This window comes from Mesoplodon bidens (assembly GCF_964165515.1).
Source record: "Mesoplodon bidens genome assembly, chromosome: 3".
Lineage (NCBI taxonomy): Eukaryota > Metazoa > Chordata > Mammalia > Artiodactyla > Ziphiidae > Mesoplodon > Mesoplodon bidens.
Genome location: NC_138178.1, coordinates 132,261,504 through 132,288,306, shown reverse-complemented (window position 1 = coordinate 132,288,306; position 26,803 = coordinate 132,261,504). Strand labels below are relative to the sequence as shown.

Genomic DNA, 26,803 nt, shown 5'->3' with positions numbered 1-26,803 from the left:
ATCTCAAACAACTCCCTCTCTCTCTCCAAGACATGACTACATCCTTGGTCGTTGAGGGAGAAGAACCAATGTAGGAGCAAGAAGGGACTAACTCTTCAGGGTTGAAGCAAGAAGGAAAACATGTCTTTCGAAAATGAAGAAGTCTAGCAGCACCATTAAGATAACTGAAGCCTGTCTATTTTTGGCCAGAGTGGAATGAACAGCCCCGTTCTGTACCAGCCCCTGAGCAAAAAAAAGAAGGTGCCTTGGTCTCGGGTCCCTGTGGAGCTGGAGCAGGCTCCGCCATCCTGGGACGTGTCCATGGTGGCCTCCGGCTTCCACGCTTGTGGGGAGCATGTGTGGGTCTTGGAAGGCACAGAGATGGTCGAGTTTGGGTAAAATACCCTCTTTGAAGTGTCTGATACAAACAGAAGGACTAAATTTCTCCCAGTTTCCATCGGCTGTGACACCCGTAAGTCGTGTTCTACTCTTAGCCTGCTTTGCGTCAACAGCAGCTGGGTTCCACATTGACAGCTGTCCTTAAAGCACTTTAGCTGAAGACACACACTTTGTAAGAAATAGCAGCTGTAAGTCTCACAACCTTTAGAATTTGGGGGAATCCTGGGGATTTACTTTTCAAAGATATCAGGGCCTCTCAGCCTATCTAAAAAGAGGGAGCACAAGTCTGAGCCCATTAGGACCTATCCACACAGGTCGTATGTTGGCATTTGGGAATAAAGAAAGGGAAGTAAGTTTACTAAATCCTGGCCTTTAAGTTAGGTGGATTCGAGACAGCATCTAGAAAGTCAGCATTCAGAAAGTAGTAACTTGTTCCCATGACAGCCATGCTGAAAAGTGTCCCAGCCACACAAGGGGCTGTGTCGCTCCTTTGTCGTCACTCACATCCTTATGACCCTCAGAAATGCTGTATTCACAACCTTTCTTACAAAGGTTTCTGATGGGTTCCTTTGTCTTACAAAAATAACACTTCTCCATATTTTGTTTTCCTCATCTCATTCTAAGACAGGCAGAAGTTCAAAGGTCTACAGCTCAAAACCCCAAACCAGCTATTTCAGAATAGGCAATATATTTCCTTTGCTATGGAGAAAAAAAGTTTACATAAGTTTCATCTAAGAAAGGTTCTTTAGAAAAGAAAACCTGAGCCTATTTTCATGGTTCCCTCCGCTCTTAATCGCTATGTTTCTATCAAGGTTACTGGACCCAAAGGTTTCTTTTTTACCTTTATCATGTCTATATGCAAACAATGTAAGTTTAAATTACCCCTATATTTTTATACTAACGTAGTGCCATACCTCATAAGTATACCAGCCAATGTTCATTCATAATGGTGAGGCTGAAGCTCATCTCAAGAGAAACAGACCCCACCCCCCATCTCTACCCCTCTCACACCGACAACTGCAATGAGAAAATCATGGAGCTTCTCAGTCTTAGGAGACTAAATCTATGGGCCTTACTAGCCAGAAGTCTAGTGAATTCCCCACATGAACTTCACCACAGGGAGGCAGAATGCTTACTGTGCAGGTGAGGAGGGGAGCCAGGGCTCTTAGGGAGGCTGAGCCAGGGGAGAGCATGGTGCTCTGTGGGCCTGGCTGGCGCGCCTCCACTGGAATCTTCTACAGGGGCCCACACTCAGCCGGCCGCACGCTGTCCTCCCAGTCTGTTTCTTTTCCGATTTACTCTTTGCTGTCGATGACATCACGGGCTACCCAGATGTCCCAGGCAAAAAGCTGGGCATCGTCCTAAATTCCTCATGCTCCATCCCTGTCTACATTCAATCAGTGCAATTCAATTCAGAGCTCTCTCAGGTCTATCTTACGAAGACCCCACGAACACGCTACCTTGTCTCCTTTGTTCGGCTTGGTCCAAGTTCATTTTCCTCCTCAGGTACTGAAACATCCCCCACTGCCCAGCTGGCCTCCAAATCCAGAATCCCCTGCCCCTCCCCTACTTTGGTATGTCTCCCACTCTTCTGTTCAGGTCCTATTTCTAATATGTAAATCTAAGCAGGTCAGTCTGCTGCTAAATTCCTTCCATATCAGGAAAAAAGCTCCAATCTTTTGCAATGCCTAGCATCCGGCTCGTCCCTCTCCAGACATTGTTCCCATGTGCCCCTAACACACAAGCCATCGGATGATGCACTTGGTCAAGGTGTCTCATAACCATGCTTTCACGAATAATATTCCCTCTGCATAGAATGCCCTTCCCTCACCTTATATATCTGGCTAATCTGTAATCCTGCTCCGAGCTGAAGCTCCAGGCCTCTCCCCCTCCAGGAACTTCCCTTGACTTCCCTCCACTTTGAATTAGGGCCTTCTTTGCTGCCTGCCTCAACCCAGGGCAAGTCTCTGAGACAAGATGTTTTCACAGATGTGTACATGCATCAGGTCTCTGTTTGTGGCTCGCATGATAGTGAGTCCCTTGAGACAGGGACCATCTCCTTCACCTCTGTCTCCCCAGTAACCAGTCCAAAGCCTCTCTCAGCAAGGGCTCAAGAAAGGCAGCTGACTTGCTGAGGACAAAAATGAAACCTGTTAATCGGTCTTTCTTCCCTCGTCTCTGTTCCCATAGAACAGCCATATAACTCATGAACAGCCCTTGCCTTCGGATAAGTCTTTAGGTGTTGGGTTTATACAAAATTTCTGAAGACATGATGCTAATAGGAGGGGCAGATGTACTTCTCCCACCAATGAAATTCTGTTCTCTATTTTCTTCTCCTTTCAGGAATTTATGGGAATGTCATTTTTTCCCCTCTTGGCCACCTGGAGGCTTTGTATGAGCAAAGGGGTAAGAGAGCACATTCTACTCATGTGATATGGGGGGGAGAAGAATAGAATTGTGTGTCAACTTAGAATCAAGAATCTTTCCCCTGGGATAAGTCACAGTGAAGCTTTTGCAAGGAACAAGGACAACTGAATTTAGAAACCACAGTCAGCCTATTCCGTCCAAACATGTATTACTAGTAGCCTCCACAGGGCATGTTGAAGGGGAAACTTCCATATTACCATTCAGTGTCCCACTTCTGTTCATCAACTTCTAGTTGAGTAGCTGATCCCATGCTTCCCTGAGCCTGAGATATTAGTTTGAGATCTCTACTGCCAGGGACATCCGCTCTGTGCTTCGGAGCTGACTTAAACCTTCAGGATGTGTGTTTACTATAAAAGGAAAAACAAAGCAAAGCAGGCAGATGATGTTAATCCTCTGAGAGCAGGAGCTGGTCTACTTGGGAGAGAACTTAGTGACAACCCCTGGCAGGGAACGCTGACACCAAGACAAAAAGAGGGAGAGATGGATGTTTGTGAAAAATAAAAAGGGCAAGAATGCTGGGCTGTGAGCTTTATTTCCCACTCTGGACCCAAGAGGCACATTCCTAAGGGACGATGTGTAGCCAAACCTGGCTCATCTGTCTGGATGAAAAGGAAGCCTCGGATGAACACAGCGTTTCGGCAAAGTACGCACAGCTGCTGTCAAGAAAGATGAATTCACACTAAATTAAGCTCCATTACGGGAATTTTTATTCTTTCCCCAAGGTGTGGGGTGAGGGCTGACATGCATCCCCTGGAGACTTGGAACTCCTCCAAAGTCTACTACAGATTCCTTGTTGTTCTCGTAAACTGGGTGTCTAAAAAGTAGGAAAATAGCAATTAGATGATGGCATCCTGAGGTGGACCAAAAAGTAGCTTTAAAAGGCCGACACTCCTGCCAAAGGGCCAGGTCACAGAAAGGAAGAGACATGGATCCAAGAGGAAGAGCTAGCTCTCTTCAAAAGCACTTCATTTGATTTCAGATTTCATTTCTCAGAAAAATACAAACGAATTTGGAAATTTAAACCGGTGTCTGCTCTTGGACAGGGGAATCGGATGACACACTCTTAGGACTGGCTTGTTAAGGGTTGCTTCTGCGCTCTCCTGGGAGGCCATCCTGAGCAGCGCTTGATGGTGGGGGTCCTCAGGGGTGGCCTTCGAGGGAAGCTGTTGCCAGGTGCAGTGGGGGAGGGGCATTCGGGTGGCATAAACACTGGCCCCGACACTCTGGAATGATGCTGTTTTCAGGTGTGGATGTTTCTACGGCTTGACCTACCAGCTGAACTGCAAATATACTTTTCCCACACATAGAACCCTCATCGTCTATTATGTTCCTTCCTTCAGATAGGTTTTGCCAGTTAATTCACTAAGGACTGTATACTTTGGGAGAAGGACCATTCAATAGGTCAGCAGAAGGTGGATATACACAGAAGAGGGTCCTCTGTTTAGTCCTGTCACCAAAGAGCCTGTTTTCTGACCACATGCCTTGGGCCTATAAAGTAAATCTTGGCTATCATATCTTATCTGTATCATTTTCAGATCGAAGAAGCTCTGAGGGGACAATTCTCACCAATTCTAAAAGAAGGAATCAAAGAAGCGGATATATGGCATGTTCCTTGAACTTTGGAATATTTTGGCTTTTATTCTAAAACAGGGATAGGACATTTATTCCATTTTTCTCTCATTCGTTTCTCTTTAAAAGCCTGCTCTCATGACTCATTTCTCACCTTGAAAGGCCAGCATGCAATGAACACACATTTACCTGCTTTGGGAGAATGTCTAAGGTATACAGAGGGCTTCACAACCAAAAACAAAGAAAGAAAACCAAGAAAAGAAAGCAAAAGGAAACAAGAAAAAAGATAACGAAGCTCCTATAAGCAGACAGCAGACTCAGCATTCCTCCTGGAGAGGCCTGTGTCCTGGAGAACAATAGGCTTCCCACAAGACCCTCCAAGCCCTTCAACGTAAAGGCCAGGCCTCCTTCCCACAGTTACCAATTAGAACCACATGTAGCTTTCTTGGAAACCATCTGTCCAGACACTCCACTTGTCCAGATGCTCCATTTCACTCGGCAAGAAGCTAGTCCTGAGTAACCATGGCTTCTACCCCTCTTGGGCCAAGCGTGGCTGAGCCTCCCCTGCTACTCATCCCCCGGGGCTCAGCTGCTTGAACACAGAACCATGTAGCATAAACTCAAAAATGGGTTTTGGTAGGTCTCCAAAATTATGACACATTTCCCCGAGAACTGTGAAAGAGAAAGAAAAGAGGACACACATCCCCACCGTGCCAAAAGGAGCCATTGTTTTTGCTGCCTGTTAAACACCTTTAATGACCGATTTGTATCACCAGAGAGAGGAAAACATCAAGATGTGTCCCACCCACTCTGGGCACTCAGCACAGTATCCACCACAGATTGTGGTGGGTTGGGAGGATGCTGGCCTGAGCAGCTGGGAGGGAGGAATGCTCCAGGGAACTGTCTTTGTGTCAGATTCATGTCCCCTGGTGGGCAAGCTCCATTTTTCAGCCTGGTGCTCACTTACAACCAGCACCTGGGCAATGGCGGGCATCTCCCTGTGCCACACTCCTGTGGTGGGGAGGAAACTCAGTACACAGCCTCCTATGTCAACACTAGTTCTTCTCAAGGGTACGATCAGAAACAGCACAACCTCAGGACTATGCATGCCAGCAACGAGGGCACCCTCAGAGCCGCCCCTCAGCATCGTAGTCCCAGGAGCACGACTAGCTCTTGTTTCTCCATCTAAGATTGTTATTAATGTGTCTCTGATGAGCATCTTTCCCTAAGGGCTTCCCAGCCCTTGAACAACTTGCATCTGAAACTACAGAATGTGCGTATCTTCTCTGAACCTACCATGGGTAATTTGGAAATCTCTATCTCCCGATGAGTATCTTTAGAAGAGGAGAGATTTACAGGGCAATGTAGGAACATTTACTTATGCTGCACAAAAGGCCTTTATCACCTGTATGCAAATCTGCTATCAGGCTTACAACACTGTCAGAGAGTCTCAGTGGTATTTTTTTCATGTCCCTTCAACAGATGCAGAGAAAAAGGGTTTGCAAGCTTCTTTGGATATCAAAGGAAAAGGGAGAGAGGAGAGAAAGCAACACTGCGATTGTACACTAAGAGAGATTTGAAAAAAGATCCTGTGGTTTGTTTTGCTAAATTATCGACGGTTCCCTGGCCAAAGCAGTGAGGTAGAAGGCTGGAGCAGCTCAGCGTCTTTACAAACAGGGCAGACGGAGGAACGTACATGCAAACAGTAGATGCTATCACCGCCAGCTGTGACACATTTAATTGTCTGCAAGTCACTGCATTCGGAAAAAAAAAAAAAAGAGGGTGTTGACCTCTCTTGCTCTTCCCAGGTTTTGGCAAGAAGCCCTGGAAGGGGAATCCGAGCCCTTTCCTCCGCAGTCAGCTCCGTCAGCCTGGGGAGCAGGGTGGGGGGGGGGCTCCTTCCTCTTCACTGCCTATCTCTCTTCTCACCCTCCTGATTCCATATAAAGGGATGGACTCTGTTGCCAGTGGCAGTCACTCACCTTTCATACCACTACCTTCTTCTTGGAATGTGTTACGAGCAGTGGTCTGATCTTCTAAGTGTTCACTCCCACCACTTCCTGAAGAGGCTACACTGCTTTGTGGTGACAGGGGGGCATGATCGGAGGGGAGGCACTGGGGTCCTCTAGCTCGTAAGTCCTCATGAGACATCCATCCATGTCCTAGAGGCTGGCTTGGCACATTGATGGGTGGGGTAAGGGACACAGATCGTTTCAAAGGGCTGTGGTGTGCCTGGCCTGAGAGAACTGGAAAAAAAAAATAAAATGAAATAGGTTATTCCCCCCCCTTTAGCCTGGGTCGCAGAAGAACCCACAGTACCTCTTCACCCTGAGACATGGCGCTGTCTTATTACTGCATCCGTGGGCATGGGGTGGCCCTTCCCTTCGGGGGTGATTAAAAAGGATGCTGTCTGTACCTCTGGGTGGCTTGGGCTTCTCCAGGGAGGCTACACCTAGAGTGCCCAGACCTGTGCTTTTGTGGGTTGGGATCTGGGTTCAGTTCCAACTCTAGAAATCAGGATTTGGAGTAGTAGCCCCATACATCAGGTGAGGCTTGACAGCCTGGCTAAGTGGCCATCTGCCAAGACTGAAAAGAACATGTCCTGGATAATTTTTTTTTTTTGCAGGGGAGGAAACACACAAAACCCGACATTACCCATGTCGTTAAGGGTGGACTTCTGGAAGGGCAGGCAGGCCGGTCATCGTCGTTGGGGATCTTTGCTGGGCTGAGCTAGACGAAGTGGACTAGTCCTTCCAACCAGGAATCGGGGGAACCATCACCTCTGAAGGGGGTGCAGGCTCAGCCCAACACTACCAGGGGTACGGGACACAGCAGCTGTCCGTGAAAGGGCCGATTCTTTCTCTTGGCTTCGCAGGTTAACGCCAAGCTTTATATTGAAAACACTTCCAGGTAACAAGGCGTTCATTCAGAAGCCAGTGGGCTGCTCTCAGTAAGCCGGGACTGGTTTCTACCAGCGTGCTCAGCCCTTCCGTGCAGGGGGCAACATCTGCGTAGCCCCCATTTTTAATTTCTTTTCCAGAAAACCAGGAAAAAGCAACAACTCACATATAACTAGCCAAATTAAATTGAGGTCATTCAAGGCAGGGATTTAACCAAAATCAACGCCGAGGGAGCCGACGTTACCCTTGGTTGGTTTTTCTGGGCGTGTAAAGTGACAACCTTACAAAATAAGTCTATTCATAACTTTCTCTCTGAGCTGGCTACTGACAGGTCCAGTTTATTTTGACTGCTGCAGTGTTCACATGGAATTGAGCCACATGCATTTTTAAACATTTTTCAGGGAAGCCATTAAGTTCCATCTCAGGCTCTATCCCCTCCAATGAGGTATGTACCCTCCCAAGTTCGGACTAGCAATGCTTTGCTGGCGTTCATCTTTGTGCGTTTTTTAGTCAGCGGACCTGACATCCCAATGTAAGAAGTTCTGCTTTCTGTTAAACCGCATTCTGGTGGGGCAGCACCGACACAGAGACCTGAACAGCAGGCTCCCTTGCCACCCACTTAAAAAGATAAAGACCAGAGCCGAAAGCCTGAGTGTTTGCAAAAAGTGTGTTTGGGGCAGTAGAGGTGAGGGCAGGCTGCTCCTGGTCAGCTGGCCTTAACCAGGCCCTGAGAGCCATGGGGCTCACACCTCTGCTGTCAGTGTTTCCGTTTGGCTTCATGTGGCCAGAAGGGCCGTCTTGTGTGTGAAAGAGGGACAATCAGAAGGGCTAGACACTTCCTTATTAAGAAAAAAGGGAGGGAAAAAGGGAGCTGCCGCGTTTAGTATCTGTAACCTGAGAAATTTCTAATTTGGGTCAATTCTATCAAAGGCAAGGAATTATCATCTAACTTCAAAATATGCAAAGGGAACACTGTTAAGAACTTTTTTGGATCCTAACAGGCTGAAACAGCTTGCATTTCCACTAAATTAGACTATGGAAGAAACTATTTAAAAAGGCTCCCTGGAAAATGCATTGCTACCTGGTTGGATCCGAATTAGCAAGAGAAAAAGAAAAAGAAAAAAGAAAAAGCAGAAAAAGAAAAAAAGAAAAAGGAAGCAGCAGCAAAAATGAAGAGAGAAGCCAATAGGAAGAAAAGCCAGACATCCAGAAAATTCATTTCATGCCTGTCTAAGTATTTATACAAAATTGGGCAGACTTGTTCAGGGCTGCCCCAAGTGCTGGGACTTTCCAGCTTAGAGGTCTTTGCTTCCTGGTACCTCTGCAACCATTTCAGAATATCTGGTGGATGCTCTGAATGGTGCCAGCCAGGTGTGCCCAGAGGGGAAACGGGGGCTCCTCTTCACAGCCAGGATTAGAGTGAGCCCGAAACCATAAAAACAGGCCTTGCCAAAGAGACACGCACAGCTCAGAGCTGCTGGAACCCTTAGCATTCCACCTGGTCAGAGGCTATAACTGAATCCATAACCATGAGTGGTAACACCGCTCAGAGAGTCCCCGTTTCTGGATGTGGAGAACAATACCAGACACAGGTAGCAGTTGAATTCTGTTATTAGATGAAGCCAATTTGTTTCTTTCCACCGAAAGTTTTCTTAAAATCCATGCTACCTTCCCACTGATGGGTGTCCTTGGGGAGGCTGTCAGTGTCCAAGGAATCTACTAAATGTTTACCTAACTTCCCAGGACTTATAGGGATTTGTTCATAGAAACCTACACCCATTTCTTCATATAACCTTGAGCTTGACCGAAACTACAGGGATTATGGCACAAACTTGGTTGGTCTCTGTCTCCAATAAAAATCAATTATACCTGAGGTACCAGGACCTTTTCCCAGGGACTTTCTACCTAAGGCCCCACCCTGTCTGTATCATAAAGATTCCCACAGCTGGCACCAAACTCAGAAATGTCCCCGTAGGAGCGAACCTGCCATAGCAACCAAGCACAATGCCTCTCGTTAAGCTTCTGGTTTGGTTTGCAGAGAGGGCCGTGGATTGAGAGCCAGCGGGGGCCCACACCTACATGAAAGCCAAGTTGTGCGGGGCGGACACCTCATTTCTCCAAAGGGAACTGAGGCCTGGAGGCAATACAGGCTCACCTTCCTGCGGGAAGGAGACTGGAGCAGGTGACAGGTCACCTGCCAACAAGGCCACTTTGGCGTGAAGACAAATCTTGAGGTAGAGGTAATGGTGATCGCGGAGCCGAATTTGGTATTACTTCAGGTGCTGGAGTACTTTGTTTGGCATAAAATAGCAGACGAAAGAATAAACGCCATGGACAGAAAGAGTGTGAGAAAACAGGCCACACAGCGGTGGAATGAATGAGGTGGCCCGGGGCAAAGGGTGGATGGCTGTCCCATGGCTCCTTTTTTCTTTTCAACCGAAAGAACTCATTTGAAGTGGTGGTAAATAGAGGAAGAATGGATATTCAGGCAAAAATAAATAAATAAAATTCCTTTCCCTATGAGTAGGGAGGCGAGAGCAGTGAAGTCAGGCTTCTGAGAAGCTCTTCACACTGTGTTAGCTGCCCCAGAATAACTCTAGCTAGAGGCAGACCTTTGGAATGTTCTCGCTTGCTGACTGCTGCACGCCAGACAACAGCAGCGCTCCATTCAGACTTAAGCTGCCCCAGAGTAATATTCAAATGATGCAGAATTAAACACACCTTGCCAAAAAATCTCACTATTGATTAGAAGTTGGCAAGTTCCAGCTGAACCGAGGTCCTGAATTTTGTGACTTTATAATAATGAGCGCTGGAGGGACAACATATTTCAGGGGGGATTCATTCTAACAATTGCCCAGGGGGGCAAAATTGTGACTCTTGCTCTTGAAAAAACTGAAGCTAAAACTTAATACTGTGTAGAGTGTATAGAGCCCGTATCGCTTATATTTTTAGGAATAGGAAATCTCAGGTATGTACACATATGTATGTATGTATGTGTACATATGACAGTAGAGTACTATAATAGCTGGAACATTTATAACTTCAAGTGAACTAAAAATAAATAATAAATATTGAGCAAGTCTAGTTGAAATATGGGAAAAGCAGCTAAAAATAATCTTGCTTCAGCAGTGGAGCAGTATGATGTGAGGGCAGAGGGTCTTATAATCTGGCAATAAGCTCTGTCATACCTTATGATTTCTTTTTCATCTCCAAGCACCTTTCATGAGACTACTTTCAACACATTTTTAGGGGAAAATACGATACCTGGCGCTGGGTTCTGTTCTTTTAAGTATTTTCTTGAAAGCCTGGAAATCAGATTTCTTTCCCCTTTCCTTTGACCAAACTTGACTTTGCCTTGATTTTTAGCTATTGAAATTAGGTTCAGGAAAAGACTTTTCAAGATAGACTCTTTTAAGAAAATTAGGTATAACTACTTCTCCTGCCTTCGAATATGACAAATAATGGGGTGTGTGGAAAGAGGAAGGTTTGGGATATGGGCCCAGCTTTTCCTTGGTCCACTGTTAGGTTAAGGATTGTACCCCACTGTCAAGGAGTGAAGTGATCCTCATACACGAACAGTTCGGACGACTGAAGCTCAACTCTTACACTGAAACTTTCTCCTAACAAACAGTAATGGAGATCTTTCAAAGATACATTGCATACTCCTCTGTTTTCCTTAAACTTATACAGTGAATGCAAGTAATGCTTTAAAATTAGTATTATGAGCATGGATTAATAACATTTCAGAGCTGCAAGGCCCTGAAAGGCAATGTAATCCAATAATCCCTATGTTGTGAGCTGGGGGCCCCTGGGTAGTGGAAGGACCTGGGAATCCCTATGTGCACCGGTTAGTAGATGAGACGCTGTGCTATACGTGGTTTTTATACGTATGTAGAGAGTATTAAAATTAATAAAATATAAATTCATTTATAGTTGCTGAATTCATAGCTCTTTTTGTCATTTTTTTATCATCAGATTTGAAGTACAATTATTGTTTTACGGGGATCCCAGTTTTTTGTTAAAAACTGAGGCCCAAACTCAATAAATGATAGAGATGACTGCTATTCTCCGCTGTGTTTGCTGAGCTCCACGGGGAACCTAGTGGCCTCGGGAACTCGTATGTTTAAAGTCCTCTGGTGCCTTTCACAGTTACACTACCTCCTCAAGTTCACTCCACCACCAGGTCTCATTGCTACCACTGTGAGTTTCCACCTATCTCCAGGCTCAGCATTTTGCCCTGGAGTCTAGAAGCTAGACTGCTGAAGCTGATTTCCTTTTGAATAAGGGCATTAAGTACACCCATACTCCTAATGTCATTCTCTTTCATCAAACCCAATAACCTGTCTTCTCAACCCAAGGTTGGGCTCTGCAGCCTCATCAGGCCCTCATGAGTTCAGCCACATAGACATGATTTGCAATTTCACTCTTCTTTCTTCTTAAGCCAGTCTCTCCATTTCTAATTCAAGAAGTTGACCTTCACAGAAATACTTAATGCTTTGTTAATTTTTCAAATTCTAGACGCTCATGTGACAGAATTCAATCTAATTGCTAGTATGACTAAACTTTACAAAAACAACTCATTCTAATTTAGGGATTTTAAAAAATAGAATGAGGAAATCAAATATTTACATATTATTTTAAAATATTAACTTAGAATTTCTTTCCTGAATGAAAAGGTCCAGGTCAATTCCCTATTCGGGTGATACATGTTACATGTGTCAACAGGCTATGAAAAAGCACGGGGAATATTCTACTTACATGTTGCTAATGGTGTACTTTAACAATATTTTCTAGACCTACTCCCAAAAGAAATTCAGAAGCATCAGCAGAACCTTTGGTGAATACACCAATTTGAGAGTTTTGCTGCAGGAGGTGGTTTGATACTTGTCAAGTTTAAAGGAGAAAAAGCTCAAGCCATTGCCAGCTATAAAATAGCTATGGCAATTGTTTCAAAGTTACTGGGGAGAGTGTTTCTGTTCATTCCCTTAGCTTAGGCCTGCTTAACAGGCATCTTTCGGGTGCCATCCCAAGAGTTTCTTCTGAGAACACTGATTTCAGAGCATCTAAGGAACTGTTACTGAAGGCTTTCCATTTTCAAAGAGTAGAGTTCTGCTAACACCACTTGTATGCATAATTCTAGGCATCTGCTTTTTAAAAAAGCCAACATCTTTGAGTAAGGCTCAGTGGCGAAATGACATTAGACCCTCGATTCCTCTTCTTTAGTTGGTTTTGTGGTGCCACAACCAGTAATCTGAGGCCCTGTGGTGGGAATCTTTGGGGAAGAAAAGATTAATAGTACTGCAACAATACATTAAAAAAAAAAAAACTTGGGTATTTAATCAGTGACATCATGCAAAAAAAAGACAACACCAGTCACATTCATGGCCAAGAACAGATTTGTGTCGGGGGTTGGAGGGGGAAGGGAATATTAATTATTACAGTTAAAATTAACATGCTCCGTCTCATTGCTTCAGGGAATAGATTAAAAGCAAATCTGAAAGGTTATATGCCTCCACTCTGCATGCTTGTGCTCTGCTTCTTGTCCAAAAGTTTGGAAAACCAGTGCTCACAACATCTGGACACCAGAAGATGATTCCCCCACACAGCTTTAGACTCCACCTCATCCTGGGGGAAGAAGAAAGAGCATGCTACAAAGCAAAGATGTAGGGGGCGGACCGGGTGTTCCCAACAAGCCCAGGGAGGAAGCCACACGCTCTCTGAAGAGAAAGTATACACTCGCCTATGCAACAAAACAAAACAAATGGAGGCTCTAGAAGAAGACAGAGCCACAAAGAACATGCCAACAAGGCTGACAAATACACACTGCCAAATCTCTTTTTCCCCGTTCAGTCTCATTTTCATACCACATTCAAGTGAACGCATTCTGACGCAGGGAAAAGCACCTGGAGAGGTTTTTCCATGATGTGAGTCCTTGTCACTGGTGTCAGCCCTTATTACTCCACAGAAGGCTTGGCCTTTGGGCAGAGCAAAGATGTATGTTTCTGCCTTCACATTATCACTTAAACATTTAGGCTTTTAAGAAGTAAATTAGAATGTTTCTGGCAGACTTTTATTGCTGCATTAATCTTTTGTACATTTCATTTGTCCTCTTTTGTCAGTTTCTATAATGGCAAAACTGGGTGTCATCCAGTAGAAAATCCATTTTAGAAAACTGCTGTTTGACTTTACATTGTCATTATTTATAAGTTAGACAAGAAGCCAATACATACATTTTATAGAAATCAGTAGAATCTTGCAAGTTGAACTTCAAATCAAGCAGCCCTAAAAGGAAGCTGCCCAAATCCTCTCATTCCATTCTATCAAAACCAATGACATCAACTATGGAAGTAACTTGACACCACTGAAGCAGATGTTTCAGCCAATTCGAGGGACTGTGGAATCAACCCAGCCATTTGTAAGGTTCCTGTGTATTGGGTTCACTTCTACTTCCCTGAAATATGTTCCTTTTCATATCTATAGTTATATCTATATGTGCTTAACCCTTAGGCTTCTTAGACCTTATGTTTGTCCGTGGAATTTCTACTCATGTGGTGAGTGAAGAGTTTAGACAGAGTTGCAGAATTTGAATCATTTTGGTTATGACACCAAGTAAAGAAAATATTTGAGCCAAGCAAGTGGCTAGGAGTGGACTGAAGCAGCTATTTCCTTTTTTGTTTACCAGTGTGTCCATAAAAATGCTCCAGTCACTGTGTTTAAGGAAGAGACTAGAGAAACTCAGAAAGTTAGATGTTTGATGACAAAACTACCCTCCTACCCCTTTCTTAAAAGATAACTCTCAAATTGTAATCACTGTTACCTCAGCTCACATGTCTATCCAAGAAGTGCTTCTTAGGTTTACAAAATGCACTGTCCATCCCGTGTTTAACACTCCCCAGCTGCTGACTGAATGCGGGTACCAGCAAAGCAATCCAAGTTTGGAACTGCAATAGCCAGGGTTTCATGATTGAGCAACCAAACCCCCCCTCAGAGCATCAATCCCAAGGCCACTACCAGAGTCACTGAACAAATCATCAGGGTATCCTTTTGCATCTTGACACCACCGGCAGCACTTGTCCAGAGGAGAAGGGGGTCACACTTAAAAGGGGCTTCCAAAGGATACTTTGGAGTCTTGTCTACTAACTCCTGTCTGGAGCTGAACTACTGGCAAAGTCTTCACTGCCACTGGAGCTTAAAAGGCCCCCAGATAAGAGGGCAAGGTGGCTCTTAAATGCAACAGCACTGATTAGGCAAGGACTGGCATCATTAGAAGATGCCGAAATCCTACTGCCATCAGGGTCTCTACTCAGCACCAGCCAAACGCAGGACCGGTGCCAGGATTTCAGAGTGTGAAACTCTGAACTTGGCCTTGATTAAGCAGCAATCTTTTTTCTTTTCTTTCTAGTGTTAGGAGACGGGTTATAAATAATTAGAAATGTATTATGCAGTCCTGACTAATTCTTAACTTAGTTCCTTGATAGAAGAATGAGAACTGGAGATTCTCAGCATTTCGGCCGGCAATTTACTGATGAGGGAATTGGTTCTTGTTTTCATTAAAGCATTCAATCAAATGTCAAGTGTAACAATACACATAAATGACCATTCAAGAAAAAAACCCCCACAATTTGAGCTTACACTGCTAATTAGATTATTTGGGGGGGTGTTAATTAAGAGAAATTGGATGGTTTGGGTTCTCCTGGTTTCTTAATTATATTTGATTGCATCACCATGTGATTCAAGACAAGCTATTGAGGCTTCACGCATCCCAATTCCCACCTTCTCTTCACCTTCAGCCTCTTCTCAAATCTTAAACGGTCACAACCTGACCCTGTGGGTGTTGGGACACAGTGAGATTGGTACTGTGTTTGTAAAATTGATTTACTGCGGTCTGTAATTACACATAACGATTTGAATTTTTGACTTGGCACCGCATTTTTCATTTAAACCGGACCGTTCTTCTCTATCCCAGAGAAACAGCGTTTACGTAATTGCTCTCAACTCATCGACTTGGGTATTATAAATCAGTCCTGCAATAAAAGACTTCCAGAGACACTGCAAGCATGAGGTTCCTGGCATAATTCAGGCCCCAGGACTGTTCTAGTTTAAGGACAGGAATTGAACAGCATTCATTTCTTATTGGGTATGAGATGGGGAGGGCTGTCTGGAGCCTTAAGATCCGGGCAGCAAAGAGAACAGGCTGTAGGGCGATCAGGGGGGCTGGGCTGACCCCAGACAGCCAGCTCAGATCCATAGGTCTCTTTGCTTGTCTACTTCTATGTCCACCTTGACCTGCATACAAACTATACAGTGTGTGTTCCTCTATTATGTCTTATATATCACTGATCCTCCGTATTCACAGATTCTGTATTTGCGAATTCACCTATTTGCTAAAAATTTCTTGTAACCAAAAATCAACATTCGCAACATTCTCATCGTCATTCACGGACCTGTGCAGACTGGCAAAAAATGAGTCCTTGGAGCACGTGTTCCTGGCTGGAGTCGAACAGGCCTTGTTGCTCAGCCTTCCCATGTCAGTTCTCATATTGTAAACCAGTGTCCTTTACAAGGTTGTTCAGTGCCATGTTTTTCTAACTTCGCTGTTTTTCGTTTGTGATTTACTGTTTAAAATTGCCCCCAAGTGTAGGGCTGGTGTGCTGGCTAGTGTTGCTCAGTGCAAGAGGCTGTGATGTGCTTTAGGGAGAAAACACATGTATTGGACAAGTTTTGTTCAGCATGAGTAAGAGTGCTGTTGGCCTTGAATGCAGATATTAATGAATCAACAATATATATTAAATAGGATGCCTTTAAACATATATAAAATAATGTTATGTATTGATAGGTTAATGAAAATGTCATGAGGTTTGCAGGAACCTAGCCTAGTATTTCCCGTAGCACATGGGGGTTCAGTGTTTGCTAATTCAGTATCCACAGGGATTTCATAGAACATCAGCACTGCAACTAATGAGAACAGACTAATATAGATATGGATAAAATTCTTCATTCCGTCTTCCATCCTGGAGCATTTTTGTCTTAGGCTAGCAGTTCTCAACCTTGGCTGCACATTCAACCCCTCTGGAGCCTTAAAAAAAATCCCAGTGCCCAGATCCCAGCCCAGACCAAGTAACTGAAAAATCCCTGTAGTGGAGTCAGAGCATTCATACTTTCTCATGCACGTGAGTGGTTTTAATGGCTAGCCAGGCTGAGAACCACCGTCCTGGGCTGTCTTCTTACCTCAGTGTTCCCCTCAAACTCTGCCCACATCCTGCACATTGCAAACCTCCCCAGGTTGGCCGCCTGGTCTTAATAAAATGCCCCCAAAGAATGGGCATTTTTTTACTCTTTAAGTCACTTCAAAAGAAAACATACACATCATCGCTTTGGCTTCACATGCAGAATTCTGCTCAGGCTCTTCAGCCCAGGATTTTATCACTCTTGTCCTGCCCTCCAGGTAAAATAGATATTTTGGAACCAGAATTCCAACGTGAATGATATCTGGGCAGAAATTTCTAAAGACTCCCTATACAATGTTTTGACTCCTGGGCAATAGTGCCTGCCTCTTGCTATGGCCATTTCATCCTTGCTAGGCAGGAAGAGAGGGTCAGGGGTCAGCCTCAGGCTCTCTCTGGGCATGAATCAGCTGCAGAAAGCTCTGAGTACATTTTCTCTTGGTCTGGAAATTCGGTAGGTGAGAGCATAACTGATTCACAAACAGCAAAAAATGTGTTCTAGATCCATGGACCAGTAGCATCAGAAGCATCTGGGAACTTGTTAGAAAGGCTGGACTCTCAGGCCTCACCCCAGACCCAGAATTAGGACCTGCATTTTAAGATCCCAGGAGATTTGTGTGCACATTTGTGTGCACATTCAAGGTTAAGACGTACTGGCTACACACCCAGCTCTGACTTACTGGCTTGACACCTGTTCTGTTGACACTGGGGGAGGCATCATCTACAGCAAATGCAGCCTGCTGAAGTAAGAATTTGGGACTTGGGTTGGAAGACATATGGCCATTCTGTGCCTCAGTTTTCTCCAGCAGTAGCTATCAAAGGCTCCATCATAAGACTGCTGAAAAATTAAATCATTTACTGTACATGAAAGTAAGTGTACAGAAAGTCCTACAGAAATATTAGTTATTAGTCGTCAGAGTAAGAATAACCCAATATAAACCAACACTGCTAACTGAAAAATCAATTCAAATTACTAGCCAGTCTAATGATATTCATAGAGCATTTTCAGTGTATTATGTGCAGTATGAAAAATATCTCTGATTGCTTGATAGTGTTTCACAGATTTACAAGAGATGAATTTTCTACCATGGCCTGTCATACCAAAAGAAGTGTCTTTCTTGTTCTTTTAGAATTCTTATCTACAGACAATCTTTTCTCTGCCCCACTCAGAATAACGTTCCTTTGATTCAGACTCAACTTGGTCTTTCCTTTCCTCCCACTCATTTTGTGTTCGCATTTCATTTCCATTTTGGAGGGTCAGGGCACGTGAATCACCTTCTTTTCCATTAAAGAAAAGAGCCCCTCGGGCTTCCCTGGTGGCGCAGTGGTTGAGAGTCCGCCTGCCGATGCAGGGGACGCAGGTTCGTGCCCCGGTCCGGGAAGATCCCACATGCCGCGGAGCGGCTGGGCCCGTGAGCCATGGCCGCTGAGCCTGCGCGTCCGGAGCCTGTGCTCCGCAACGGGAGAGGCCACAGCAGTGAGAGGCCCGCGTACCGCAAAAAAAAAAAAAAGAAAAGAACCCCTTACGAGACCTTCTCTTTGTCCTGATAGTGGTAAGCAACACCGATTGCCAGAAGTCCTTATTGAAGATTCTAAGTACTTCCATTATATTTAGAAATTCAAGCTAAGAACGTATAACACAGCTAGGTGACACTGGGTTCCTCATATACAAAACAAGGAGGTTGGACTAGATGACCTCCTTCCTTCCTTCATTCATCAGACATTTGTTGGGTGCCCATGTGTCAAGCTCTACAAGCTGAGGGCACAACATTGAAAAAGCCATTACAGCCCAGAGGATGATCTCTCAGCCCCTCCCTAAGCCAATCTGCTATGATGCTATTAGCATATTTATGCAGTGCCATTCTCATTTGGACAAGATATTTTCCTCACATTGTTTATTTCCCCCTATTTTTAAAAAAGTCTGCCTTGTAACACCGATAGGACAGCCAGCGAGGGTGTTAGGGGAAGGGAGCTGCCAGCTGCTCACCGCGGACTACATTCTGCACCAGGGGAGGCACTAGCCGATCTCATCCCTCCCCTTCCTGGCTCACCCCAACGCTCTCCTTTCTCCCGCACGTTTTAGGCTTTCACGGAAGGGTGACTGAACGAATGAATGCTCTGTCTCTTTAGGCTCTTTCTTTCTTCCCGGCCCTAGGCTGGGGATACTGTACTGTCCTTTCCCCAAACACAACCCAAAAGCACATCCTTAGGACCACCTTTCCTGAACCTTCTCCCTGAAGAGGAGGTCACACGAGGGCGGGCACCACCGCAGCACCGGCTACCATCACAGAGGCCGGCCGAGTGTGGAGCACTGCCAAATGCGTCCTCACACTGTTCCAGCCACTCCTCAGTTAATGCCCTACGCAGTGGGTCTATCGTTACTCCTCCCCCACGTACAAACACACAAACACACGCTTCCCCGAGAGGAAGCTGAGGTGCAGAGGGTAAGGGGCTTGGCAAAGATCACACAGCTAGGAAGGGGCGAGGGCCAGGTTTCAAAGCCCAAGGTTCTCTGACTTGCAAGCTTGCCTTGTGTTCTTCAGCCCAACTCCACACTGTTTCTCATGGAAGAAAGAACTCCAGCCCTGACACTGGGCCTTGACACTGAACACTCAATATCCAAAACCCCGAGCAGGTCCACTGCCTCCTCATTCAGGGTCTCATAGTATTCATCTGGAAAATAGTTATAACGATGATAATACCTCTCCTACCCACCTCCCAGGGTTGCTGTGGGATCACATGCTGCCCGTATTATCCATCCATCCATCCATCCATCCATCCATCTATCCATCAATCCAATACTCGCTGAGCATCTGCTCTGTGTACGGCATATGCTGGGTATTAGGAAGGATGACGAAGGCCCACTAAGATGATGTATGCAAGATCCTTTTGAAATAAACTTTTTACCTTCCTGCAACAAGGGTTTAAGCTAACTGCCTTATTCACTCACTCATCCAACAAACACTTAGCTAACATTTCTATGCACAGGGCACTATGCTAGTGACTAGGGCTACAGGCGCCAAAAAAGAGAATAATAAAAGACAGGGCAACAGATGCAAACAGTATCTTCTATCACTTATTAAGCCATCACCTTCTATCATTCAGAAGCACACAGCTGCTAGGAGCTGTAAGGCAGTGTTAATATTTTAAGTAACACTTTGCATGAAGGTGAAGAATTGCTGAAGGAAGTAAAAATTTTAGGTGACTTCAATTTCAATGAATTTGCTACAGTATCTCAAGGACTAATCAGAGTTTTTGAGGAGGTGGTAATGCACCAGGACCAAGAAGCCTCTCTGAATCCTGGCTCTCCATTTTAGAATGACAGTGTCAGGAGAAATGCATTAAAATCAGAAAAGATCTTCTCTTCTTTCTTGCTTCTATGGTAAATGTGCATGTTGTTTCTTTGGCTATTCCATGCAGTCACTTAAAATCCGCAGCTCTGAGTAGCATGAAGATTCCCTATAACTGAATTAGAAATCACCTGCTCAGCTGCCTGGGAAGCATCTCTTTTCCACTTGGGCTTTCCCTGACTGGCTCACAGAGTTTATGGCTTTGGTCTTCTGTGGGTGTTCTGAGGACAGAGTCAGATGAGCATTTGCATAAAAAAGCCAAACCAAGATCCTTTCATTTTAAGTTAAAGGCTAGAGGGAACTCCCTGGAGGTCCAGTGGTTAGGACTCCATGCTTCCACTGCAGGGGGCACATGTTAGACCCCTGGTCTGGGAACTAAGATCCTGCATGCTGCACAGCATGGCCAAAACAAACAAACAACAAAAAAGTTAAATGCTAGAGGAGCAGCAGACTTAAGAGAAATAACCTAGTTTTTTTTCCCCCTTCAAAGATGTAAGATAACCATGAAGTTTCCCTAAATAGAAAGCTGTGCTTCAAGAAGCATCCCCATAAAATGAACACGGACTCACCAGGTGCCCAATAGGGTGGCTATAGAGCTTCTCATTCCTGAGTCAAGCCCTTAAGAGAATTGGTAGAGGCATAAAACAATGCCAATGTTTTATTTTTATTTTTACTTTTATTTTTTTTAAGATTTTTTGATGTGTACCATTTTTAAAGTCTTTATTGAATTTGTTACAATATTGCCTCTGTTCTTTTGCGTTTTGTTTTTTTGGCCATGAGGCACGTGGGATCTTAGCTCCCCAACCAGGGATCGAACCTGCACCCCCTGCATTGGAAGGTGAAGTCTTAACCACCGGACCACCAGGGAAGTCCCCCTATGTTTTATTGAAAAGTCGTTGTTGTTTAGATACCCAATGGAGTTGGTCCTGATGGGGTTTTAAAGATGGTGTTGCATTTCTTAGGCCCTTCCTCCAAGAATATTATTTTCAGAAGACTGGAAGGTGTCAGGAGCACCAAAATTTGTTTTCCTCATTTATTTAATCCCCAACTATCTCAGAATTCCAGAACTTTAAAAGAGGAAGGGACTTCTTGAAGAATATGATTTAGAAATCATCCAGTCTACCCCCTTGCCATTTTATCACTTAAGGAACCAGAGGCTGAAAGAGATAACGGCAATTGCCAAGGTCACTCAACAAAATTGATATTGAAGCTAATACTAGAGCCCCTATGTTTTTGGTCTTTATCATTCAAATTATATCAATGGTCATTAGTCTTTATATCAATGTCATTGATAGAGAGGGGGAGATTAATAGATCTGTGATTTAAAACAGATAATCCCTCGTTTAACACCAGAGTAACACACTGCAGGACCCCAATGTTGAGGCCTATGTACAATGTCATAAACAATGTAACCCAAACACAGCAGGGTCTAGGGTCTCCATAAACAACAGTATGCCATTGGGTTTTTCCAGAAGCAGAGCTGTTGCATCTTCACAGTGGGTTGGCATTTTCCAGTTCTGGGCACTCTGTGCACCTGTTTTTCTCATATTGGCTGCCTACCACTCTTCAGCCATCCGCCACTCAAGACCTGCCACAGGACGCTCTTGTTTTTGCCAAAGTGGTCAGAGAGATTGCCAGCACTGATCTGAAGTCAGGTATTGTCTGGAGATTGGAAAAAGCAACACCTTCTTCGGCCAGAATCTTCACCAGTGGAAGGCTGGTTTCTCTACTACAGTTAATCTTATTAATCAGTTTGGGTTGTATTTATTTAATTCTGTGGTTTGTATTGTGACAATATATTTATGCAGCTGTTTAAAACTGGGATGTCTATATGTATACCTGGAAGCCATCATTTATATACCTAATTATCTAATGAATTGACCAATCTGCCATTTGAAAAGATGGGGCAATTTCACAGGGATGTCACTATCGTAACACCTGGGCCCTAGAGATGGTGATTTATTGTTTATTGACAGTTTGTAATGATCAGAACACAGAATCTGTCATTTTAGAGCCTGCAAAAGCTTCAGGGATCATTTAATCAATCTTTCTGTTCTCCCCAGCCTACTTTCCAGATAAGACAATGGAAACTGAGGGAAGGTAGGTGACAGGCAGAAGGTCACATAATGAATGAGGAGAACTAGTTCCAGGAGTGCTTCTACTTGGAAATGGGATCTTCAGGCAGTCTCTTACCTTTCAAATGCAGACCTTAATTTAACAGTAACAGGTGACATCCTATTAGTAAAGAGATCACTATCAGGAAAAGTTTGGGCTTGAAGAAGGAGCTCTAGGGGAGGTAAGATATTTCAGATGCTTCTCAGTAAAGATTTTAACTTAAGAGATAGATTTGTCCCCATTTAAATCAATGGCTGTGAGTAGCATAAAGTTTGGTTTCAATACTTAATCTTCAAAGATTGAAATAATTATGCTTAGGATAGTTATCATTTATTGGGCTGTAAGCATTGTACAAAGAGATCTATATTACATGTCATTCATTCATGCATACATTCATTAAGTATTTATTCAACACCCATGATATGCCAGGGAGTGTTTTGGACAGTAGGAATACTATAGTGAACAAGGCCAGGTTCCCGGCCTCCTGGAATTTATAATCAAGTGGGAGAGATAGATAATAAACAAATCAACAAGTGAAAATAGACTTCCAACATATGGAGATGTTACTGTTCCTTCTGGAAACTCACTAAAAAGATAGCAAAGGCATAAATGCACAAGGAAAAGGACACAGAGAAATGACGGGAGATGACAATGGGTATCAGCAGACCACTGAAGTCAACAAAATTTTGGAAGCTGGGAAACAGAAGGACATGAAGGTAACTGACTCAGTAGACCAAAGAAAGGGGACACATATGCCCACAGCAATGGAAGCATGACAATTTACGCTGCAGAATTCCCAAGAAGTTTAGGACTCCAAGATCAGGTACCTCTGAAGGCAGAGGTGCTGGGAGGGGCTGAAGACAGGAGGTTTGGTAGAAAGTATGTCTAAGGTACAGGGACAACCTCAGATTCTCTCTCCCACCCCACAAAATCAGTCAACTATCCTATCTTCTTAGCACCTTTCTCCTGACAGCCCCCAGGACCCAGGCAGCCAGGCCTGTATCTTCCAGAAGGAGAAAAGGATTCCTCTAGGGGAAGTGGACTAGTTCATGAGAAAAGAATTACAGCTGTGAGTCCCCAGGAAACAGCCTGGCCAGGCCCAAACAGATCTCTCCATGGTGAAATTCATACACACAAGTTCTAGTGCCTTCCTTTTAAATGAAAGGACATTTGCTTGAGATACAGGGTCCAAAACAAACAGAAAAATTAACTCAAGGAAGCACAGACAATGTTGGGAGCTGAAAAAGACTCCAAAACTCAACTGTAACATCTTTAGAGATATTAGAAAAGGTTTGCACTCATGAAACAAGAACAGAATGCAATACGAAAAGGAACATTCAAAGAACAAGAACACTTGCCATTTGAAAATATAATAGCAAAAATTAAAAATTATATAGTAGGTGTAGAAGATAAAGATATCAACCAGAAAGTAGAACAAGAAGACTAAAAGTAGAGCAAAAAGATTGAAAACAAGAAAGGGAAAGTTAAGGAAATTAGATGATCAAAAGAGAAAAGCTACTACCTGATTAAAATCAGAGAGAATTATTTTTAAAATTTGAGAAAATTTCCTAGAACTGAAGGAGCACAAGTTTTTAGATCAGGAGGGTTGGTGTAAACTCTTTGTCTTCAAAACAAAAAGGACTGTACTTAGGTTCAGAGAGGAATTTCACAATCACTCATGGGTGGGGATTATTACCCCCTTCTTAAATATGAGAAAATAAAGGCCAAGAGAGCTTAAGGCATCTCTCCAAGGTCACACAGCTAGTCATCAGTGGAACTGGGAATCAGTGGAATCAGTCAGACCCAGGTTGGTCTGACTCCAAAGTATGTGCTCTGAACCACAAGTGGATATTGCCTGAGACCTTTCTGGACTCTGATTCTGCCATCAGTGTAAATTAGCAACCCTGCCAGATCCATGCCACCATCATGTGTTCTTGAACTAGCCAAAGTATAACAGAGGAGGGAACGTTGAGAAGTATGGGATTATTTGCCCAAACTCTCCCTTCAATCGTAAAAACTAGGCCACCTCCATGGATAGATTTGGGTGGTGATGCAAACCGGGGCAATTCTGGAGAGTCAGACTCATATTTGAACTGTGGGACTTGAAGAAAAGCAAACTTCTCCAGCACCAAAGGAAGACCCAACTCTGCTTGTGATAGGCTTAGAGATCAGGTTCCCAATGGGATCCTTATGACCATCATGGATTTGTTTGAGGTAGAGATTTCATCAAAGTTCCCATTGGAAAGATGTGGTGTTGGGAGTCTATAGATTTAAAAAAATTTTTTTTAATTTAATTTTATTTATTTTATACAGCAGGTTCTTATTAGTTATTCATTTTATACATATTAGTGTATACATGTCAATCCCAATCTCCCAGTTCATCCTACCACCACCACCACCACCCCTGCCACTTCCCCGCCTTGGTGTCCATATGTATGTTCTCTATATCCGTGTCTCTATTTCTGCCCTGCAAACTGGTTCATCTGTAACATTTTTCTAGGTTCCATTAATATACGATATTTGTTTTTCTCTTTCTGACTTACTTCACTCTGTATGACAGTCTCTAGGTCCATCCACGTCTGTACAAACGACCCAATTTTGTTCCTTTTTATGGCTGAGTAATATTCCACTATATATATGTACCACATCTTCTTTATCCATTCATCTGTCGATGGGCATTTAGGTTGCTTCCATGACCTGGCTATTGTAAACAGTGCTGCAATGGACATTGGGGTGCATGTGTCTTTTTGAATTATGGTTTTCTCTGGGTATATGCCCAGTAGTGGGATTGCTGGGTCATATGGTAATTCTATTTTTAGTGTTTTAAGGAACCTCCGTACTGTTCTCCATAGTGGCTGTATCAATTTACATTTCCACCAACAGTGCAAGAGGGTTCCCTTTTCTCCACACCCTCTCCAGCATTTCTTGTTTGTAGATTTTCTGATGATGCCCGTTCTAACTGGTGTGAGGTGATAACTCATTGTAGTGTTTTTGTTTTTGTTTTTGTTTTTTTGCAGTACGTGGGGTTCTCACTGTTGTGGCCTCTCCCGTTGCAGAGCACAGGTTCCGGATGCGCAGGCTCAGCAGCCATGGCTCACGGGCCCAGCTGCTCCGCAGCACGTGGGATATTCCTGGACCGGGGCACGAACCCGTGTCCCCTGCATCGGCAGGCGGACTCTCAACCACTGTGCCACCAGGGAAGCCCCTCATTGTAGTTTTGATTTGCGTTTCTTTAATAATTAGTGGGGAGTCTATAGATTCTTTACATCGAAGACAAATCTGGCTTTCAAGCAGGCTTCTTCTAGAGTTCTAACAGCTCAACCAAGGGCCCCAAGTCTTTGCCAGTCTAGATGATTCCAACAGAATCTAAGCTGATTGATCTAAAGGAGGGAGGGGCAGAGGGGAAAGGTATTTCTCTGTATCCTCTTCCCAAAGTCAGGATTCTTAAGTGTTTCGTATCTCTCAGCCCATGCCATTTAGTTGGCAGAGAGGTCTCATAGGGTCAACATCTCCAGAAGTAAATCAATTACCTGATATGGTGAAGTGGAGTTGAAAAAACTGACCTGCAGGCAAAGCAATCTCCTGGGTCAAGGAATTTCATCAGCCCTTTTGCTTGGAGTCACACCAGTTTGAGAGTTTGACCCCTGAGTGTATAAAGCTTCTTGCTCCTAAGCCAGTGCAGGGGCAGCCAAAAATACAAAACCTGGGTTAAGTATAGGAACATATCTTTGTTCTCGGCCACTTGGTGGCTATTTTTCCAGTGAAGACCTAAGAAGTAAACATGAAATCCTTTACTTGCTCTGTCCTTTAAGAAAAAGCACTTGTTTCTCATGTTGACCTTTCTAAAAAGTTTGTTCATGCAACTGCAAAAGGATGGAAGGCAGCTCATAGGCAGACGTGTGGACGTGAATGAGGAGATGGTCACGAGCATGACCCCGGCGTTGAGCTACCCCAGTCGAGCGCTTAAAGAGCTTTTCTCTGAGCAACTGCTTCTCCAGTACCCCATAATTAGCCTGCTCTCTGAACTGCATACAGATGGAGTGGCTGGGGAAGAGGATCAAGGGAATAACTCTAGAAGCAAATAAAAATTATGCAGCTGTCTCCAGCTAGAGAGAGATCATCACCAACAGAAAATTAGGGAAAGAACTGTGACCATACAAAGCTTTAAATTCTTTCTCACAAATCACACAGATTAAAAAGAAAGCATTCAAGCAACACATCTTTGCTTGCAAGACATCCACCCTCACTGACTATTGACAAAACTCATTCCTGAACAGCCGTGAGCTATATGACAAGGCTTACCTTGAATTTAGGGTCTGCAGCTCAGATCCCGATTCAGGGACTGGCTGACCTCAGTCACACTGTCAGCCTTATAACCAAATTAGAGATACTCTTGGGAATCAAAACCTCTCAGACTTCGTAGGGGAGCCCACAATGCTTTGAGATTCCAGGTGAATTTGGAGCTACCTTGCCAAAATTTAACAAACAGTCATTTTTAGCCAAAGATGCCATCATTGTACTTGCAGAGAACTCTGACTTTTACAACAATATTTATATATAACATTCAGTCGGGATATTGAAATTATCCTGCTAAGCCTGTCAGAGTTAATAACAATATCGCAGGCACCAAACAATTTCTTGGATAACGATGAACATGTGTGAATAATCCCCTTTCTCACAAACTATCTCCCTGAGGCCTAATGACTACTCCAAAATTCTTCCAACTTTCCAAACATGCTGCAGTCCTGAGCTTCCTCCCAATGCACCCAGTGGATGCAGACCAGGCATCACTCTAGCCAGGCCCTCACATCCACATGTTTTCTCAGCAAGTTCTCTCTCC

General features: G+C 44.1%; 1 protein-coding gene across 5 annotated transcripts in view; it reads right to left on the bottom strand.

Annotated features, from left to right (window-relative positions):
* The window catches only part of SAMD4A (sterile alpha motif domain containing 4A), a 239,191-nt gene that overhangs the window by 47,780 nt on the left and 164,608 nt on the right, over window positions 1-26,803 (bottom strand). For 3 of the 5 annotated variants that reach the window (XM_081228850.1, XM_081228852.1, XM_081228851.1), the window contains exon 4: window positions 6,357-6,620. The exons of the other annotated variants lie outside the window; for them this stretch is intronic. In XM_081228850.1, coding sequence (XP_081084976.1) covers window positions 6,357-6,620 — 264 coding nt within the window. The remainder of the gene's footprint in view (window positions 1-6,356; window positions 6,621-26,803) is intronic. 5 annotated transcript variants of the gene reach the window in all.